The sequence below is a fragment of the Semicossyphus pulcher genome, unplaced genomic scaffold, assembly GCF_022749685.1.
Source record: "Semicossyphus pulcher isolate SPU_LCO1_2020_fin unplaced genomic scaffold, fSemPul1.0.p SCAF_16, whole genome shotgun sequence".
In the NCBI taxonomy this organism is placed as follows: Eukaryota; Metazoa; Chordata; class Actinopteri; order Labriformes; family Labridae; genus Semicossyphus; species Semicossyphus pulcher.
The window spans coordinates 14,261,787-14,283,212 of NW_027211670.1; the positions used below are offsets into that span (position 1 = coordinate 14,261,787).

At 40.2% G+C, this 21,426-nt stretch overlaps 1 protein-coding gene across 1 annotated transcript in view; it reads left to right on the top strand.

Moving 5' to 3' along the window:
- The window catches only part of LOC138593144 (protocadherin-15-like), a 211,046-nt gene that overhangs the window by 46,663 nt on the left and 142,957 nt on the right, over window positions 1-21,426 (top strand). Inside the window, exons 3-8 of the mRNA XM_069664016.1 lie at window positions 1,185-1,199; window positions 1,717-1,782; window positions 10,593-10,753; window positions 11,860-12,015; window positions 15,789-15,908; window positions 17,387-17,497. Of these exons, the coding sequence (XP_069520117.1) occupies window positions 1,185-1,199; window positions 1,717-1,782; window positions 10,593-10,753; window positions 11,860-12,015; window positions 15,789-15,908; window positions 17,387-17,497 (629 nt within the window). The remainder of the gene's footprint in view (window positions 1-1,184; window positions 1,200-1,716; window positions 1,783-10,592; window positions 10,754-11,859; window positions 12,016-15,788; window positions 15,909-17,386; window positions 17,498-21,426) is intronic.

Below are 21,426 nucleotides of genomic sequence, written 5' to 3' on the forward strand. Positions count from 1 at the left end.
TCTTGTATTACCGTATTCTAGCAAGGACAGAGGGATAACGGAGAATCCTTGAATGTCGGTGCTGATGTTTTCCCCTCTGAATGGGACCATTGTAACCTTTCAGCTTGGGTTAAAATGACTTCTCCTCATAGTAATGTAGTAAGAGTGTTTGGTGGCTGTGAATGGAGGCGGAAAAGCTGTAAGAGAAAAGCACATGGACATTTTCAGACGTGTTTCCTCTTCTCCAAACAGAAGCCTACACAGAAATGACATATTATATGGCTACTAGCAGCTACTGTTTTAGAGTAGCAAAGAAGAAGAGTGCCCTGCTAGCCGAGAGAACTGTAAAAATGTTAGCTAGCAAAACATCAGTAACTTGTGCTTTTAATGGGTTAAATCACAAAATAAAACAGTTGCGTGCTAAAAACCAAGGTTTATCTGACACAGAAACAGGACGCCAGGAGTAATGGCCTGCCGAGCTGCAGCTAACACTAGCCTAGCTTGTTTCTAGATGCTCTGCTTGTTTTAGGGTCAGGCAGTAGACAATCAGCTACGACAATTATACTATTACATTCATACTGAGTTAGCAGCATAGCCTACTTCTGTTAAATGACAGTGATTTTTTTTATCACTTGTTTTGCCTACCTGCCAACATTAGGATGTGAAAAAGAAGGAGATTTTCCAGGGTATCCCCTCTGTGCCTCAATGTTTTGCTCGTGCTTGGCACAGTTAGCACGTGTTCTACGCTAAAGTCCGCTCTACACACCTTACAAAATGCATGGTATGTATCAATGTGGCTAGCGGCAATAAATGGGAATTTCTCACACCAAGTAGGGTTAAATTTGGAGGTGTATTTTTTCTTCTTTGGGCCCGTTTCAGCAGCAAGCTAAGCGGTAGAGAGGTAGCGAGCCGCCGCAGTGAGAAGTGACGCAAACACGAATCAATGTGAAATAGGGAGATAATCGAGAGTAAAGCGGGATAGTGGGATAAAATGAGGGCTAACATTCAAGTGTTTGAATTGGTACAAGAGGGAAAAGACTGGTCTCGAAACATCTTACTTAAACCTGCTGTATATTCTCCATTTTCTCTTGTTTTTCTTCTGAAGTGATTTTCATTTTACTTCTGCTTTTTCCTCCTTCCCCTTCCTTGGCTGCTACCTTCCTTCTCCTCTTCTCTCCTTCCTGGTGGGATGTCTCAAATGGCAGATTGGCAATATGAGGGTAAGACCTTTCTCCTTTTTCTTCCACTGTTAACTGTGTGTTCAGTCACCGTGCTGGATTATTAACCCCTGCTAACCCCGCAGAGATAATAATGGGGGGTTACGTCTGTCGTTACCGCTGTGGAAAATAGGACATTAGTCTCATGTAGCTGTCATGTCTTGCCCCCCTCCCCATTTCATTCCAATTATATGATTCGTCAGCTCTTTTCCGCCCTATTTCTTCTCAATGCAGAGAAAAGAATGAATTAAACAATTATTTAGAACCCTCTTTTACTGCTGTTGTGTCCGCCATATTTTTTGTCACTTAACTACAGTGTACAGTTCATACAACAGAGTCCAGTTGAATTGCAGCCACTTATTGTTAGAGGAAAAATCTATGAAGCCATTTCAAAAGGGACCTTTAATACTAACTTTCATTAATATAAATCATCCATTTGCTCTACACTTGACTTTTACACACTTAGCTTTTCTAAAATTGAAAGATACCACCTCTTAATTTCCCCTCTTTATCCCCCCAGAATGTAAGCTGTCGCGCTCGGGACCTCCTGCCACCATCGTTGCCATAGATGAAGAAAGCCCCAACGGTAAAGTATTCCGCTGTTTTACTTCTTCATTGTATGCTGCTTTAAATGTTGCCAAGGTGAAAAGTGAACACTTTTGTCAGAAGATTATCATCGCCTTTACCCAACGTTAAACAAACAATGTAAGATGATCTTGACCTTTTCAGCAGATGCTAATTGGCATGGCATGTAACCAAGCACTCATCAATATTCATCAGGTTGGCGCCAACTGTGTCATAGTTGGAGTCTGATCCCTGTTTCTGAATAAAACACATTAGGTCACTTTGAGCTTAGTCACTATGTGTTAGCATTAACAAATAGGAGATATAGAGATCTTTGGATCTTTTTGCTTGCTTGCGTTCAGAATTTTCATGCTGTAAAGAAAATGGTAAAAGGAAGAGATTCTGGGCTAATCATTGCTATTCTTGTATAAATGTGAAGCTACAGCAAGCGGCTGTTTAGGATAGCTTAGCTTAGCATAGCTTAGCATAAAGGTTGGAGTAGCCTAGCTCTTTTCAGTTAAATAAAGAAGTTATATATTGTCTGTTTAGTCTTTACTATGAGTCTCTACTGCTCTACTGCTTGGCAAAGTCACTGTACCCAACCAGGAAATAGTCCCATAAACAGCCACATGTGGTTCCAACATTACAATGTTTACACTTTTTGTACACAAACAAACAAGATATAATGTGCTAATTAGTGAGCTGTAAATGTGCTGGTTGGCAGATTTTGTTAGCTTTGGACAAAGTCAAACCATAGCCGTTCACGCATTCCCAATGTTTATGCTAGGCTAAGCTAACAGCTGCAGTCGCAAAAGTTAACGTTCATATGTTATATGTAATATTTTTTCTTTGCCAAACCCTGGAATTAATTATGTTTTTTTGCAAATACATTCCTGAGCCAGACAACAAAAGATTGGATGATTGACGTTGTTCGACAAGAACTCCTAATTTGAATATTTGAGATAAATAGCGACGTTCTTCTCCTCGTCCCTCCTGCCACCTTAAATCACCTGACTAAACAAAAATAAGGCTGCCTGAGTTTTCAGACATCTTTTATCTGAACACCAAAGGAAATTTATTCAGTTTATTTTTATTTCCAGAGTTTGCTCGCACTGTTTAAGACCTTCTTAGTTAATTAGTGGCTCCTGGTTTGATGGCTGTGCTATTTAGACTGCGCAGAGGACAAACACACAATCCCGGAGTCTCCTGCAGAGAGTCTGTTTAACTGCAGGCCTTTGTGCACACATAAACTTCATTTTTAGAAAGATCAAAGGAGGTTATTCATGGAGGGATCCATTTTAATTGATGAGTTTAAATTCTTTGGTCACAAGTAAATTAAGGCTGATGTTGGCCATGAGGAAGGCCAGTAAATCTTATGGGGAAGGTGTTAATCTGTGTGCGTAAATCAGCCTCTTATCTCCACTCCAAAGATTAATGTTCAGAAACAGAAACCTGTCACAATGTTTGCCATGTCTGCTTCTCAATGAGTTTGAAATTATGAGACCTGATCACTGTAATCCTAACCGACGTGGAAAGAGATTAGCATAGCAGCACCAGACAGGGAGGAGAGCTGAGCAGAACCCAGCTGGCATGTCTGTATCTGTTGACGGCTTAATGCATCACATTAAGATAATCATCCTCTTATGTATCCTGTTTTACATTTTTACTTGGTTATTCTACATTCTTTGTTCAGAACATCCGTAATTAAATGTGCGACCTATGACAGCAAGATTTATCAGATATTCACAGTATAACCAGTATAACATAAGATGTCATATTGGGGGCACTCATGAGCGTCAAACTATACTTGTAAACATTATTTTTTTTTGCTCTGAGTATTGTCTTAGAGGTTCTGTAAGTGTCGCCTGAAAAACAAAACCCAGGGAAAAATAAGTTGGCAAATAATTTATACATTTCAACTTTTTGTTTTTTACTTATTGTAGTGAACACACATATCTACTTATTCATGTCGGATCCCCATTCGTTTTCACTGCATAACAACTATTCTTCTGGGTCCATACAAAAGAAAACAAGACACAACATTCAAGATCACACAGTAGACAATCTTTAACATGAGAAAAAAGAAACGGAAAGAAGAGGAAACAGTTCTTTCACATAACTCAAGGGAAACAGTATGGAGATGGTCGGTAACTAGACTCGTCTCCTCACTAGTCCCCCGGTGGTGGAATGAGTTACCAAACTCCATTCGGTCCGCAGAGTCCCTTTCACCTTTAAGACCAGCTCTGTCACGAACACCTCTGCACTTAATGATATTGATGCTATTGATGATGATGACATTGAGGATGTTGTTGATGTTAATTAGGATATTCATGATGATGATGATGACTATATTGACCTTGGTGATGCTGCTGATGATGCACTGCCTGTCGACACCAGTGTCGCGTCGCACTTGAAGCTGTTTGCTGGCACTCGTTCCCTCCTGTTTTGATCTTTGCTTGTGTTGTATTAACTCTCAGATGTACGTCGCTTTGGACAAAAACTTTAGCTAAATTAAATTGTAATATTGTAACATTGTAAGATATTGTTTCGAGGGATTTAAAGTAGATAATCAAGCTGTTAAAGTTAGAAAGACAATGTTGAAAAATGCTTTGCACATCCGTTTCACAACAGGTGCCTAGGAGAGGAACAGGTCAAACACAAAAATGCAAACTCCCACATGTTACAAGGTTTCAGTACTTGACCTTCATCAGGCAAACTATTAGTCAAACAGGGCAGGACAACTTTAATAGGGAGTGGCTGCAAGCCTGCAACCAATCCAACTCATCCTATCAGGTCAGAGTCAGTCAGCACAAAAATTAAATAATCCTTGTCATTGCTGAGTGCAATAACTGTGGACGACACGTTTCCATCTGCTCCCATTGTGCGGAATTGATGCCAAAATAGCCCTGTGATAGGCGCTGCCATCTTGCGATGGTGACGTCATTTGGAGCCAGAGTCTGCGCAGTAGAGATCGGCGGGTGGAGCCGCCGTAGCCACTTCTGCTAACCAAAACGCACCGAAAAAACCGCCGGCATGTTTAACAGCAGAACAGCTTCTCTGTGTTGGTCTGAAGCAGACGTTCACAGATATGGAAACTTCAATGACTGTAGTGATTGTTTTAGTTGCGGCTCCACCCGCCGTTTCTCCTCTACTCTGATAATCAGGAACAGATCGGCTGCAGGAGCCGTATTTGTCAACAGAGCTGTCAATCATCCTTTTGACAGCATCAAATAACTAATTAAAAATAATCAGAAAAATGAACACTTGGACGTAAATCAGCATGATAAGAATTAACTATAATGACAGAAACCATGTTTGAGAAACATTTATCGGGCATGTTTTTTGATTTTATAGTTTGACTCATGTCCCATCTGTTAACATGGAGGAGGCGGGCTTTATGACCTATACTGCAGCCAGTCAGCAGGGGGCGATAGAGATGCTTTGGCTTCACTTTTAGGAAGCTGTCATGGCGTCCATCTTTTCATACAGTTGATGGCTGAGCGTAAAGGTAACACAGAGTCATCTTTGCAAAACAGAGGTAATGTATCCTAATTTGTATATATGAATACATTCAAATGAAAGGGACGTTCAGGGCCCTCAAGGTAAATATTAGTAGAAAACAAACATAGTAAAAACTGTCATAAAAGTACAGCTGAAATCAGAAATGTAAACAGCTTATACTTTACAATAATATATGTTGAGTAGTACACATATAAACAGACACAAGATAAACAGGTCTCTTAATAAGAAATACACCTACATTTTCTATATGTAACCATGACTACCTAAATCTGATGGGGAAAATCACACAAGAAGAGAAACACATCCTGAGATACAAGAGAACAAATCACAGAAACACATTATAAGTGTGAATAAGTTCATCGTTCAGTCCTTCAGGAGCCAGTGTTCGGAGAGTGTGAATCCAGTACGCTTCATGCTGTTTAAGAGGTTTGTCATGGTCACCCCCTCTGAGAGGAAGGGTGTTCGATCCCACAGAGTTAGAAAGACAAAAACAGGCTGCACAATAATAGTAATAATAAGCGCTTAGACACGCAGATTGGTTTAGTGAGCTGTGGTTCACTTTGTGTGAATGTGCATGTGGGAATAACGAGAGAAGGACAACATGTACTGTATATGTGTGTGTATATGTGTTTGTGTGTTCTGCTGTGGGATGCTGTTTAAATGTATGCGGCTACAATATGCGCTCACATGGCTCCATGTGTTTATGTTAGGGCTGTCGATCTTTAAAAATTTGATGCTTAAATGATTTTCTTCTTAAGACTGAAGCTTGTAATAATGGATATTTAAATGTAAAATCAGGAAAAATGTAGAATCAACAGAAAAGAAATATATATAAGTTAAAATACTATTGTTTAAAAGCAACTTTTTAACTTTTCTCTTTATAAAGACCGGATACTACAGGTAAGAGTGCTGTATGTTGGGCGGAAAAAAGTGACTTGACTCGGAACATGACTTGCCTTAACTAAGGACTCGACTTGACTTGACATAACCTGTGACTTGACTTGACTTGCCCAAGTTAAAATGACTCGAGACTTACTCTGGACTCGACCAAAGATGACCTGTTCACAACACTGGTTAGTATTGACATAAGGGAAGTAAAAGTTTGATAACACGCACACATTTAGCAGACAGACATAAGTATCTGCCCTTTGGTAGGAGTCTTCACAATATACACAATAACAATCCCATAATGCATTAGATTGATTATTTAGCAGATGCTACATGCTACAGTAGTGTACAATAATCTTCTCTTGCCACTGCTGTGAATATTCCTCAGTTTTGCTAATATAGCTCGCACACCAATAGCATACAGTATATGCTACCGTATCAGCAATGCTACGTATTACTAATGTAGCATCTGTATCACTCAGAGAAAATATCGTAAGGACAAGAATTTGCGTAAGAGCGGCACTTTAAACAAACTCTGAACATATGGTAACATCCTATGGAACAGGTTAGGGGTGCAGCATTAGTTACCATAGCGATCCAGTTTAATAGAGATCAACCTTTCTGACACTGGAAACTCTGGCTTTTTTTGTCTCCACCACACTTAAAATATTTGTCTCATTAGCAGCTAAATGCTCCCCAATGTTCACAAGCTGTCTGATGTTCGGTGCTGATTATGTCGCTCGGTTTTTTAGAGCTTTTATTCACTTAAAAGAGTTAGCGATCAAAGGCGCGCCGCCGGGAGATCAAAACAATGAGCAGAAAGTTGCTGTAATGTAGAGCTGAGGGAAAACGCAGCGTTGGCTGAAAAGGTATCGATCACAGCTGCTTTAATTGGAGCTAATTATTCCTTCAGCGTGACCTTTCCTTAGATAATGAATGAATTCCTGTGGTTAAATTATGTCCGGGCAAAAAGCTGAGATTATGTTACAGCTCCTTCTTCGCTGGAGTCCACCTTGAATCTCTTTTTCCCCTCCTCCACCAGGAGCTGAAGAAGCAGGCGGATATGATGATTACTTTTCAGTGGCTCGTACCTTAAGCTAATGTCCTGTAAAGATTCTATTAAAGCGCCGCCACTGTGCTCGTTTTCCTCTATTTTCTCCTAATATTCTCTCACTCTGTATTTCTATCCGCCTCCCGTCTTTCTCGCCTCGCTCTCCTCTGCTTTCTTTCTAAACTTTCCTGCTCTCTAATTGCTCTGTCTTCACTTTGCTTTGCCCTTCTGCGTTGTCTCACCTGTGGTTCTGTCCGTCCACGTTTAACACATGGGGTCAATTTAATCAGGTGCTGCTGGGTGCGGATTCGAGCCACACATCCCATGAACATGAAGTGAGGTCACTGAGGAAGGAGACCGTTTATATTAGACGGCCCAGAATTAAATTAGAAACAGTCGCACAGGCTTGTAGGCGTAATCCGTCTCGATCTACGTCTGTGTTTCGCAGGACGGACGCAGAAAAGCAGAAGAGAGATAGCAAGTAGATGGAAGGAGGGATGAAGCTGCTTTAATGAATTCCATTTTCCATCCCGTTTCTCATATAAAGAAACCAATTTCATTAAATTCCCCCATTTATTTAACGTCAGCGCATGAGGACGAGGCGTTTGACACGGTTTCCATCGCAACTCAGGAGGCCATGACCTGATTTTATGTCCGTCAGATCTGATATGAGATTGTTCAGTGCTGTGTGTTTAAGTTGATGTACACACACACACACACACACACACACACACACACACACACACACACACACACACATAGTGTGTTGCAGGTTTATTGGTGCCAGTACAGAGTACAATCTGTCTTATTGCCATTGTGTGCGTTACTATGCAGCTGTACTGATCTGATTAAGGGAAGAAGCTGAGTGAAATTCAGTAATGCCTCATATAAAGGTCCTTGTAATAAGCAATGAGCACAGTAGGAGGGGGGAAATGGTGCTTCAATGCTCAAATATTGTATTTATATGTAATTTTCTATCTATATTTTAGCAACCTTGACAGCATGTAGTGATTAATACAGATTATAGCTGCTTAGAGCAATTCTACGGTGGCCGGGCAAGGCCAAACGAGCTGCAACAGCCAGGAACATTTCCAATCGGAGACAATGTGATGTAATGACAGAAAGTGTAAATGAAAACAAGATAAAAACGTGCTGCAGAAAGCCTGCAGAAAGAGATGCTCTGACAACAAACGTGCTGCAAAGTCAAAGTCACACAAACCCGCAGAAGATGAACTTTGCATATCAAGTCAGAACAATGAAGTGCTCTGGGCCAGTAGGGGGCGCTACATGATCGGGATATTGGTGAAACGGATTTAATGGCCAAAATAATACGAAGCCGTCAATTTCGCTTGGGTGGGTAAAGTTTTCAGGCCCATGTGGGGAAGACCCCCCCGACCAACAGAGGTCAGAGGTCAGATGAAAGTATGCCTGAAAAAAAGATGCAACAAAGTTAAAAGTTCAGAGCTCGGCGGTGATTTAGCTCAGTTGGTAGAGCAGGCGCCAAATGTACAGAGGCTAAGCTTCAAAGATCTTCAAAAGAAAAAAAGTTCATAGTTACCTGCTAATAAATGCCTATTAAAGTATGTTTTAATTTCATAAAGTCTCGGTGCAGATAAGTTTTCACTAAAAGAGTTTGTGATGTTATAAAGAACTGAAATATACTTTATTGATCCCGAGGGGAAATGCAGTTTTTCACTCTGTTAGGAACACGAGACGCACACTCAGGCCCGCAACACACACATGCACATGCACATACAGAACCCTATGGACATACATGCAGTAATGGAGAGATGTCAGAGTGAGGGGGCTGCACACGGACGAACAACGGCACCCACCTCCACAGTGCCCATGAAATGAACTGGCACTTCTCCAGCTACCAGCCCCAATTTCCATACTCGGTCTGTACCGGGACTTGAACCCACAACCCTCCGGTTCCCAAGCCAAGCCCCTACAGACTGAGCTCCTGCTTATTCTGCAGTCTACATATCCCGTTAACAAGTGTCTTATAAATGTCCTATAATCTAATACAACACATGTTCATTAGAATATAATTAACACTTATATTGTCATATAAACACATAATAACCATCAGTATAAGGATGAATTTCGGCCTTATAAACTATAAACTCTCTGTGGTTTTGGCTCCACGTATGCTGCTGTTATATTTGAACATGTATATATATAGTTACAGAGAACTGAACACTCATAATGCCTCATATTGTGCTGAAGGATCCTTTTGTCCTCTCACACATATACAACAGATTTTTATTGATAAATAATGCAGTGTATAGAGCCTGGTAATGGGTCTCTTATGATTCTGAGCTGCACAGAGTCAAGCAGTTCCATTTTCTGCTTCTCTAAACTTTATTTTTTCCCTCCTCACATATTTTACACTCCTATTATGTTGCAATATTTCCCAGTGAACTTTAAAACGACCTTTCACAGGTAATAGCAGAGTATAGTAACCTTGACAACCACACATTGTTTTATTAAACTCACACAAATCTAGCACATAGATTCACACAACTTTTGACCCGTGTGGGAGGTTTAATATTGAGATAATAATGCAAGCAATTTGAATACTGTCACACTCTGTCAATCACCAGTACAGTCAGAGATCTTCTATTAAACACAGATGCCTTTTCTTTCTTCTTGTGTAGCTCACCTTCTCTGACCTCCCGCCCTCTGCTGCTCCTTTCTTCCTTTCTTTGTTTTGATAGGAAGATCATCTGCCTCACTTCAAAAACACAGCTGGCAGTTTCCATTTCTATCAAATCTCTGTGTTTCTCTGACTCTCTCTTTTCAATATTCCTCTCAATCCCAAATCAATTCAGTGCCTACAGTTGACTGAAAGTTAAATGAATCAACTTTTATTCCATCCCTGCCATCTGGCTCATTTTAATGTTTACTTTTATTCTGTTTTCTGGAGGTTTTTCGTGGGTGAGAAATCATGCAGAAGTCATTACAACTTTTATTTTTTATCCCAGAAGACTTTTATTATTATTCTTCTCTGAAATGTTGATTTTATTTTGGGCTGCGCTTGGTCTTAAGCATTCGGCGTGCTGGTATCGAGAAGGCAAAAAAAAAAAAGCTTCCATATCTGGTTGGGCTTAATTTAATTTCCACGAGTTCAAACTGCTTTTTTGCTCTCTCTATTCCGCTTGCGTGCTCCTTCATCTCATTTCCCTTGACCTTGGCTTCAAGCTAAATATAATTTCCAGGTATAAAATTCATGGAGAACACAAAGAAAAGCAGTGCTTTCAAAGTTCGATCTAGAGCCAGTCCTCTGTAAAAGTTATTAAATCATAATTTATTTCCTCAAGCTCTGGACTTTGTGTCTCTGTTTAACTTTGCCTTTATTGTGTTTTCAGGAACGTTATTGGTGGAGAACATGCAGATAAACGGCGTGGCTGAGGGTCCGGATCGTACCATCTCTCTGTCTCTACGGGATAACCACGACTACTGGGTCATCCTGGACCCTTCCAAAAAAGCACTTTACCTCAACAGCACCGGGCGCGTTCTGGATAGAGATGTAAGGCAACAAATCTGAGTTTTATTTTAGTGTCTTTTATTTTGCAACAGTTCTGTTTAAAGTGGTAATCTTGACGATCTCAGTTCTCTTTGGCGGCACCTATGGTGATACACGGTAATTGCAGGAGCACACTTCCCAGATATCCAGACAGTGTCTCATGTGCGACGTCCGGTTGTGACTCTTGATTTTCCTCGCTGACGGTCGCTTTTTTAGATGACACGTGGCTAAGGGCCGAGGGTAGGAGTCAAACCCAGGGCTGGAAAGAATATTTGTTAAAAAAAATAAACATAAAAGTATGCTTTATCTTTTAGTTTGTTGTAACCTGACATTAATGTGGGCTAGCTACACCGTCCAAAAAGATGCTAGCTGTGTGCTGAAGTGTAATATCAGTGAGCGAAAAAGATCTACTACAACATCTTTATATTCTTTCCCAAATTAGCATTATGGTGAAGCTGTGTAGCCGATCGATACCACATTTTGCGTCACTAACTGGGTGCTGCTTGTGAAGTCACACCAGACACCCAGTCCGTTATACTGCAAATGCAAAAGCTTTCATCAGTGGGCCATATGCTCAATCACCATTGTGTTACCTCATTCAGCGATAGATAGTGACTTAACTGACATTTATTTAAATGAACATGGAGATTATTTCTTAAATAAGGTGGGTTAATTCTTTGTTTGGCTCCTAAATGTCAAATAGCAAGAAAATATGATCTCAGTGAACCTGGTCGGTCAAGCAGGACTCACTTCTGTTTTTTCAAATTAAGAGCACAGTTAAAACATTGTTGTTACAGCAGATGAGGACTATTTTCTCATGCTGGTTTTTCTTTTTCACTTGACAGAGTATAAATATTGCAAGAGCAGAATTTCACAGCTCCCAGCCTTTGCTATTTTGAGAAACTTGAAAATAACCAACCTCCCCGCTGTTCGCTTTGTAAAAACAAACCAGCAGATGTTTTTGAAAGTTTGATTTGGCACATCATTAAAGCGTCTGGCAATCTTCTGTGCTAAAGTCTGATGTATTTTGTTTTATTTGCTGGTTAAATATTTAAAGCTACTGCATAATTGCAGCTTTAAACCACCACATTTACCCCTTTGTTTTCCAGCCTCCGTCGTATATTCAGTCCATTGTGGTTCAGGTCCAGTGTACAAACGAGCTGGTTGGCACGGTGATTCTACACGAAGTCCGCATCGTTGTTCGAGACCGCAATGACAACGCTCCGAGTTTCCAGCAGCCGAGATACTACGTCGCTGTTAGTGAGGTAAACACACACAAACACACTAAGTTACACACACAGCCTCTTTCTCTCACAGAGATGTTGTGGAGAAAAAAAGTAGTTCCATTTTAAGTCTCTCACCTTAATCAAGGGCCACTTATTGCACTTATCCTGCAGAGCTGCTGTCTATCATAACGGCAGGTGCAGACCAGAGGAGAGAGAGCGGCACAGTCCAGTTCAGCATGAGCACAATAGATCGGTTGCAGTGCAGAGATTTCCCCATGCTGCTTTCGGGGTCATTTATGATGCAAGCAATGCCAGCATCAACTCTACGCAACGGTTACAGACGAATGTAGCTTGGCACACTTGCTACTGCGACATATTCTGAATAGACAAACTCCACCATGTAGTTTTTGTGTGGCAATTTGCTGTCAGACCAAAGCTGAAGGGCAGTGCTGCGAGCAGGGAAAGAGCAGAGTTTTTTGGGCAGCCGAGAAAAGCATCTAAATCTGTTATTCTGCAGCTTTAGGATGCCAATCCCACAGTTAGTGTGTCCTCCAGAGTCTGAGGGGAGCAAAATTTAACTCGAGGAGGTTCAAACTGAAACTGGACAAGGATACATGCAGCCTGCTGCCAGCACAGACCCAGGCGGACCCAGCAGAATATCTCATTATGCAGTCTTCCACAGCCTGTCCAACTCAATCTGTCTTCTCAACCTCTCTCTCTCGCTCTCTGTGTGCGCCTCTCTCCCACTCCCAGGCCCCCCCCTCGCCAATCCCAGCTCTTCATTATGTCACCTTTTTCTCCACCTCGCCACCTTTTCCTCTGCCACACTCTATATATTTCTGGTTGTCTTTCCTCCTCTGCCACCTCTTAGCGCTCTCAGGTTTCTCACTAGTAAAATAAAGCCCTCGGTTCACTTCACTGACACATTGCAATTTAGGAGATGTATCGTTAAAAAGTCTAAAATATGCTTCCTGCGCCAGGCAAAGGTAAATTTGGTGGCAATAAATTTATTTAATTCATACTAATGTGGGCAATAATTAAGGTTTTAGTGCAGGTCTGGTCACAGGCAGACGGCTATTGTCTAATTCACTTCTGTTGCCTCCAGCCACCTCATGCAGTAAATGTAATATTGTCTGCCTCTGAGGTTCAGTCAGCCTAATCTACATTAAAACACCTTTTATTTGTCCATCACCAACAATTATTGAGTTGAAGACAGTGAGGCAGTCAGATGAAACGAGGAAGTGGTTTTTCATAACAGCGTCTAGGACGGATTTTATGACTTCACAGTGAAAGTTTTTGGGTACAAGGTGATCCTTGTGGCTGATTTCATGAGCTGGCGCCGACGTCTGAGTCTGGAGTTGTTTCATTAGAGCTGTTTCCAAAAATGGCAAAGTGACAGCGAGAGATGTTCTGAAAACCATTGTTGGATCAGTGGGAGGCAGCGATAACCCTGTTGAGGGAAATGATGTAACAAATCATCGGCGCGGCAACTAAATTAAACTTAATCTCAGATGTTTCCTGTGCTGTCTGGAGATTAGACTTCTGGTTTGACACATAATCACTGAAAATGCGGCGCGGTAATTTATGGTTGGCAAAGTTAGCGCTTTCTCATGCGGTGGCAAGTGGCAACTTTTGGGCTGAGATTTCAGAAAATCACAATGAGTTTCTTTCTGAATCTCTAGCTTCTCTTTTGTCTGCTAGAGTAACTTATCTTGATGTATTTGCAGTAAAATGAAAGTGGAATTTAAAGCACAAATGAAAGTTAAAATCCCATTTGACAATAAACTACGGTTTGCATGTGACGTTTAGGCCACTGACTAGTAACACATAATTTCCTGTTGTACAAAACATATGTATGGCTCACAGTTTTTTTTCAAAGAATATCATATTTGTTTACTTTTTTGGGGGGGCTTTTATGCCTTTATTAGAGAGAGGACAGTGGATAGTGTTGGAGACAGGGGAAGAGAGAGTGGGGATGACACGGGGCAAAGGGCCGAGGGTAGGAGTCAAACCCAGGGCTGCCGCATTGAGGACTGTAGCCTCTGTATATGGGACCCGCAATTTAACCGCTAAGTTAAACCTCAGTCCCTTGTTGACATTTTTTTACGTGAAAAAAGGAAAATATATTTGTTAAAAAAATAAACATAAAAGTATGCTTTAACTTCAGTTTAAGTTTGTTGTAACCTGACATAAATGTGGGCTAGCTACATCGTTCAAAAAGATGCTAGCTGTGTGCTGAAGTGTAACATTGATTAGTGAAAAAGATCTACTACAACATCTTTATATTCTTTCCCAAATTAGTATTATGGTGAAGCTGTGTGGCCATTAAGTGTGTATACTTGACTCAAGTGCCATTGTACCAAGTTTTGCACGAGAGCTAATGTAACAGTAACTATTGCTACTTTAGCTAGCATAGTGGCTGCAGTTTAGCTCAGTAAAATCGTGCGTCCCATATACAGAGGCTACTGTCCTCGATGCGGCATCCGCATTTCCAAAACTATCCACTGTCCTCTTTTTCTACATGAAGGCATAAAAGGTCAAAAAAACTGTAGCTAGAGTAGCAATAGTTAGCTAAGCTGCTACCAGAATAAGTTAGCTAAGTTAGTATATTATCAGATATGCTAGTTTACTGTAGCTAGTGCTGCCGTGGTTAGCTTGAAAGTAGCTAGCCTGCAGCAGTATTCAAAAAAGGGAAAAAGTAATTCAACATAAGAATGTCTTAATGTTCAATTTGAATTACCTTAAAACTTAAAATGTTTTGTTGATAACAAACACACAAATTTGATCCTTGCATTACAAATGCATGTAAAATGCGCTTCAGCAGCCACTACAGCAGTATGCTCAAGTCACATTTTGCTGATAACTTTGGGCCTAATTCAAACCCTTTTAGGATGGAAAACTACTCTGTTATATCAGCAGGCAACTGGGAATCCAGCAGCCAACAGAAATAAAACTGTAGTGTAGTGAAGTAAGGACATTTCGTAGCCAAACCAAGTGAACCATAAGAGAAATGAATAAACACATGGTGGCATAGTGGACAGAATTTGTGTAGTTAGTTGATTAAGTGGGTTATTTTCATACTGTGAAAAGGGTGGGCGTAATTAGCGATGGCTTCTACATCTTTTTGGTCAATGTCTCTAATCTATTTTGACATTGACTAATTATTTTATAATAGTGTGTATCTGGGCTCAATCTTTTCCCACATTTATTATTCTATCACTGAAAACGAAGACCAAAACAATACATGAAGATATTCACACTTTCTTTTGTCTTATGAGTGAATAAGAACTTCTAACATACCACACCTGATTTTCCATCTCCCTGTGTCCTGCTTTAATCTAAAATGTTCTATTTGATAAGGGCAATGAGGTGTAGCAAATATTCACAGTAGTGACAGAGAGGAGGAAAAAAAGCAAAGAAAGAAAGTTGGACCAACCTGCCTGTTTTTACTCCCAGAAATGAAATCACACAAACAGCTGCAAGCTGATCTTTCTTCGCAAGCCCCATTTGAGCACAATAAACATAAAACTGCAAGTCATTTTCTGTTTGTTTTGCGGAGACAGTGGGGTATCAAGATCCCTTATGGCCAGACTCATGTGAAGAGTTTTTTAATGTCTACCTCCCTCCTTTTGCCTCATACAGTCAGAAGATGTTATGCGTGACACTCCCAGGAAGATAAGACAAAACAATGCAGGAGAGGCGCCGTTTGAAGTCAGCAGTACAGAGTATAACAGCGGTTAAGTGTTTGACATCATGTAGTGTGAGCTTTGAGACAAAGAGACTGAAATTCTCTGCCTCTGTTTTGTTTTCAGCTTACACCAGTAGGAACCACAATCTTCTCTGGTTTCTGGGGGAACAACGGGGCAAAGGACATTGATGACGGTCCAAATGGACAGATAGAGTACACGATCCAGTACAACCCCAAAGACCCGGTAGGTTATCCATCTTTCTGCTGAATTGAAGCGTGATATATCCAAGTTAAAAACTCATTATGTTAGCTTTTGATTTGGCTCCAAGGCTGTGGCAATAAATCAGAATTTGGTAACATACAATTTATCATAACTGAGAGCAATGATTAAGCAAAAAAAAATCAAACAAATACAAAAACTATATTTATTTAATATGTGAAATGAAAGACACATCAGTATTTGGGTCCAATATACCTTCAAAGCTCTTAGTGGCTAATAATTACTGGTGTGATAACCAACTATTAGCCCTATAGCTCTCCCAGCCAGTAAGCATCTTCAAGCTAAAAACATTTGAAAATGTCAAATTGTTTTTTACAATTGCTAGATGCTAAAAAAGTATTAGACAGACACGATGAATAAAATGTTTCAATTTATTAAGCCACAAAAGGCAGCACAAGCTACCAACCTACCTAGCTAATTTGCTTGTTGGGCTGCAGCCTTGGTTTATTGTTCAGCTTCAATTGTGGAGACAGTTTATAGCAGCAGCAGCAACCATTTCTTTCTGAGTTACCTCAGTGTTTAATTCAGAAGATGTTCCTGGAGGTAAAAAGACACAACAACATTCATTCAACTCATTTTACACCAAAAGGACAAACTGTAGCTGCTTGTGCCAACAGGCGCAAGCTAACATTGCTTTTACTGACTCTAAACTTTGTCACAAGGCATCTGCCTACTGCAGCTAGGTAGCTTGAGCAGCAAGCTAACTTAAGCTAACCTAAATTTAGCTAACTGTGACTGTAAGTTGGTTAATTTGGAAGAACGGTGGCAGTGGTATTGCTCTGGCTAACAGGAGCTTGGTTTATCAATCGGCTTGAATTTTGGAGATAGTGTTTATGGCAGCAGCCACTAGTTAAGACAGAGTTACCTCAGTGTTTAATTCAAAATATGTTCCCTAATGTATAGACATGCAACAACTCATTTTAAACGAAAATGACAGACTGTAGCTGCTAAGTGCCAACAAGTGCTAGCTAACATTGCTTTTACTGACTCTAAACTTTCTCCCAAGGCACCCACAGTACTTACTGCAGCTAGGTAGCTTGAGGAGCATTTTTAAGCTAACTTAAAACTAGCTAACTGTGCCTGCTTAGATGTTGTAGTTGGTTGATTTGGAAGAATGATGGCATTGGTATTGCTCTGGCTAACAAGAGGTAAGTGGCTACATGTGGTTGCAGCAGCTCGCTAACAGGGGATATGTGATTCCTTATCTCTGGTTTGTCTGTTCAAATAGAATATAGCTCGTTAAAATTCATCAGACTTTAGCTGTGAACACTTTCTGCATTTGTAAGTCAGCAAAATATTGAAATCAGATTCTTAGCAGACAGACAGAGAAATACAATCACTTCTACCACTACACTCCATAGTCCTCCCACCACTAATCAACTGTTTATCCTGAAAATAACTCTAATAACTGTTTAACTGTTGTGTGTGTGTGTGTTTTTCAGACAACAAACAGAACCTTTGACATCCCCCTGACACTGTTTGGCTCCATAGTTCTTCGAGAAAGACTCAACTATGAGGAAATAACACGGTACCTTGTCATCATACAGGCAAATGTAAGTGTTTTTCTGTTTTTAATATTTGTGTTTTTGTAACCCAGCAGTAAAAAGCCTTTATGCTACAGTAGCTACTTTTATTTATACAAGATAAAAAGTTGAATTTTTGAGAGGTATGGTTTTCATCTGGGACCAGTTATAGAGAAGGTCTGAAGGAAACTCAGAGTGGGAGGTGAGTCTGCTGCCTAGGGGGTTGTTATTTCCATGCATTATATTTCTTTTCATAGTTACATGAATGTTACACAGCCTTGGACTATTACTGCTCTGTTGAGTTTGGCTTAGGAGACCAATAAGTGCTTCCTTAATTATCACTAACGTCTTTGTTAATGTAATATCCCCCCCCCCCCCTTATTCCAGAGCACTCTGTATGTTTTATTCATAAAGTGGTCTACAAAATTCCACTCAAAACACAAAACAGAGTCTGAACAATCTAAACTGAGGCATGACAGAAAATTGTCTTAAGCTGCTAATGGCACCATTACGGTTTTTGTTGTGACAAGAAAACATTGCTTACAAAACCTATAGTAAATATCCAAACGTGTCAGGGCCCATTTACCCTGAAAGCATTGTTAAAAGTCAACAGCACACTGAAAGATTAATGTGTTTTTGACTGCTTGAAAGCCTGATGTATTCACTTTTCATCTGAATACAATATTGAGAGCATTTTGAGTGGCTGTGAATTTGCTGAATATAAATCCTAAGTAAGGCCAGAAAACAACTTGTGAATAAGGATGGCCTTCACGGCGATACAGTTTTGTGAGATGAGGAGGTGGTTAATTGAGACAAATGAACTTCTGACCTCATCTTAATGATTTGTTTAAATAACAGAATAATACATAATAAAATAAACTAATATTTTTTACGTACATACATACTGTATGCCTCACAATTCTTACATTGATTTAAGTGCACTTTCATGCCTCTATGTTAAATGTAAAGCTAAAACTTACACCGAGTTAGTTTGGCTTAGCTTAAAGGGGGGGTATTTTGCGAATTTCAAGCATCATATTTTACTCTGTGATACCTGTGGAGTAGCTAAGCATAATTTACAGTTAAAAAAACTCATCTGTTTTCTCACACTGGTGCTCTGTGCAGGCCCTCATACAGCCTCTGCCTGAAAAGACTGTCCCTTTAAGAAACCCCGCCCCTACAAGCCCACTTTCTTCTGATTGGCCAGCTCTCTGTGCATTTTGTAACGTCACAAAGGGCAGGGTGTAGAAAAAACTGTCTGAAACCTGCCATTCAAGGCAGCCTGCAGACTGAGCTGAGAAGCCTGGGGATTACCCCAACATACTTTTACCTACAGATTTGAAACTTCACCCACGTTTAGTCTGGACATCCAACATTGTAACATTATATACGTATATGTCTAAAAATGTGAAACAGCGTAATAACCTTTCTTAAAAGGATGCAAGCAAAGGGGAAACAGCTAGCCTGGTTCTGTCCTAAGGTTACAAAATCTCATGTTTACATTTCACTAACGAACACAATATATCAGGTTTGTTAAATCGGTACAGAAACTAAAGTTGAAACTAACAATAAACTAAACTAATAAAGACAAGTTGTGGTTTTACAGGTAGTTATTTGCAAAATTATTTTCCTGAAGGTAAGTAAATAAGCTAGCTATTTCCCTCGCTTCCATGCTAAGCTAAGCTAACCATGTAACGCACAGATACAATATGAGTGTGGTATCGATCTTCTTATCTAATTCTCCGGGGGAAAATAAATAAGACTGTTGCCAATAATGTCAAATGATTCACTTTGGTCAAATAATGCTTACAAACTATTTTACATTTCTTGAAAAAATGATCTATTTGTTATGTTTTCTCACAGCTTCAGTGGCAAACAATATATTTGTGGATACAATCATTTAAAGCATGCCATGTGGGAAGAGAAGAAGTGCAGAATAATGATACAGCACAGGCGTTATTTACAGTTACTGTGGGGGCTGTTCACTGCTGTCACTATCTAGTTTACACTTCCCCAGTTATTTTGCAATGCCTGCACTGCACTATATAATTAGACTCTTTATGGTGTCACTCCTTGCCTGAAATTGAATGCTTTCCTTGTTATGAAAGACGCTCCACAACGCACCCTGTTTTTGAGAGATTATTTCATGGCGGAGACCATTTCCTTCTTTAACTGTCAGCTGTTTGAAACAAAGGAAAACAGGAAGTTTAACAAGAGTTTCCCAAGGTTTTGTTCTTATCTTGTTCGGCCAATTGTCAAGTTTGTGCAACAGAAAAATAGTTAAGTGTTGGACATGCACCTTCTGAAAAGAGGGAAACAAATGCTGGTATCTCCAACTCTTATAATGTGAAGTAGATGGGAATCTAGACGCTTCTGCCAACTTGAAATAGAAGATAATATCTCAGAGGTTATTTTCCTTTGAAAGCGTGGACATGTGTTGGCTTTATTATTCGATTCTGTGCACAGAGTTTACGTTTCTGGTAGATTCCCTGATCTGTTCTGAAAGCTTTACAAAATAATGCTTGTGTAACCTAATTGCCTTGAAATACAGAAAGAAAACAGCAGTTATATTGAGATATTCAGATCAATAAGCCTATTAAGTGTTTCCTGTGAATACGCTGAAAATCTATCTTTTTACACAATTGAATGACAGATACTTTACTGAAAGCAGATCAACAAGAAGACGGCAGCACTGGGTTTAAAAAAAAATGCACAAAAAAGAAAGAGCGTTTTCACATTCATGCCTCGGTAGAATAAATATTGAATTCCAGCGTCTTATAAGACTTTGGAGCTAGTTGTATTGATGATTCACTGAAACCCTGCATCCTGAAGGTCTTAAAGGTGAATAAAAACTTTTAGCACATTCATTTAATGTTTTGTGTTCATCAAGGGCATTTTGGTGCTTTGGATTTCAAAAGCCTGTGGCCTTTTGTTGTAAAACAAACAATTACACCAAAATGTTAATGGATACAGAATTGAAAAGCCAAACGTTGCAGGCATACCATTCATTTAGAGAACATGACAAGAGATGCCTTTTCTTTGTTTGTTTGAATTTTTTGCCCAAGGGCAAACCTAACATTTGCATCAATGACTGTATATAAAGATGGACGACGTGTCTCTACTCTACCTCCTCTCATAGTACAAAAGTGAAGCGAACCTTAATAACCCAAAAGGCAACTGGACTTGACTGAAGTTCTTGAAGACGTTTCACCTCTCATTCGCAAGTTCAGTTCTAAACTGACTAGTAGACGGAGTTAGAAATATAAGCCTCTGTAGGTCATTAGTAGGCTAACAGATGTGTAATCAGGGGTGAGTCATAACCTGAGCTGTTGATCTAGTATCACTGAGAGTCGTTAGTACCCTCTGGTGTTGATGAGTCTCAGCTGTTTGGGCAGAGAATTCAACACTGCATTGTAAGTGGATGATAGGTGGTGTCTTAGGCCACCACCTCTGTTAAGGGATGGTTTTTCCAGCTTCCTTGACCCCTCTTTCAAACCAGCGGTCTTCTCTGGCCAGGATGTGAACCTTGCTGTCTTCAAAGGAGTGTCCTTTGTCCTTTAAATGTAGGTGGACAGCTCAGTCTCCAAGAGCTTCAACCAAGTCCAGTTGCCCTTTGGATAAAGCTTCGAATTACCATGACCTGGATCACTGAGAACCTTCTCAGGCGTGTTACAGAAGTGAAGCCAAAATACCCGCAGAAGCGGCCGCTGTCCCTCATGTTGGTGCATTTAACAGCAGAACAGCTTCTTTGTGTTGGTCTGAAGCAGATATTGACGGTTATGAAAACGTCAATGACTGTAGTTGTTGTTTTAGTTACGTCTCCTCTCACCGTTCCTCCTCTGCTCTGCTAATCCGGAACAGATCGGCCGCAGGAGCCGTGTTTGTCAACAGAGCTGTCAATCATCCTTTTGACAGCAACAAAACGTGTCAGAAAAAAACACTTGGATGTAAATCAGCAT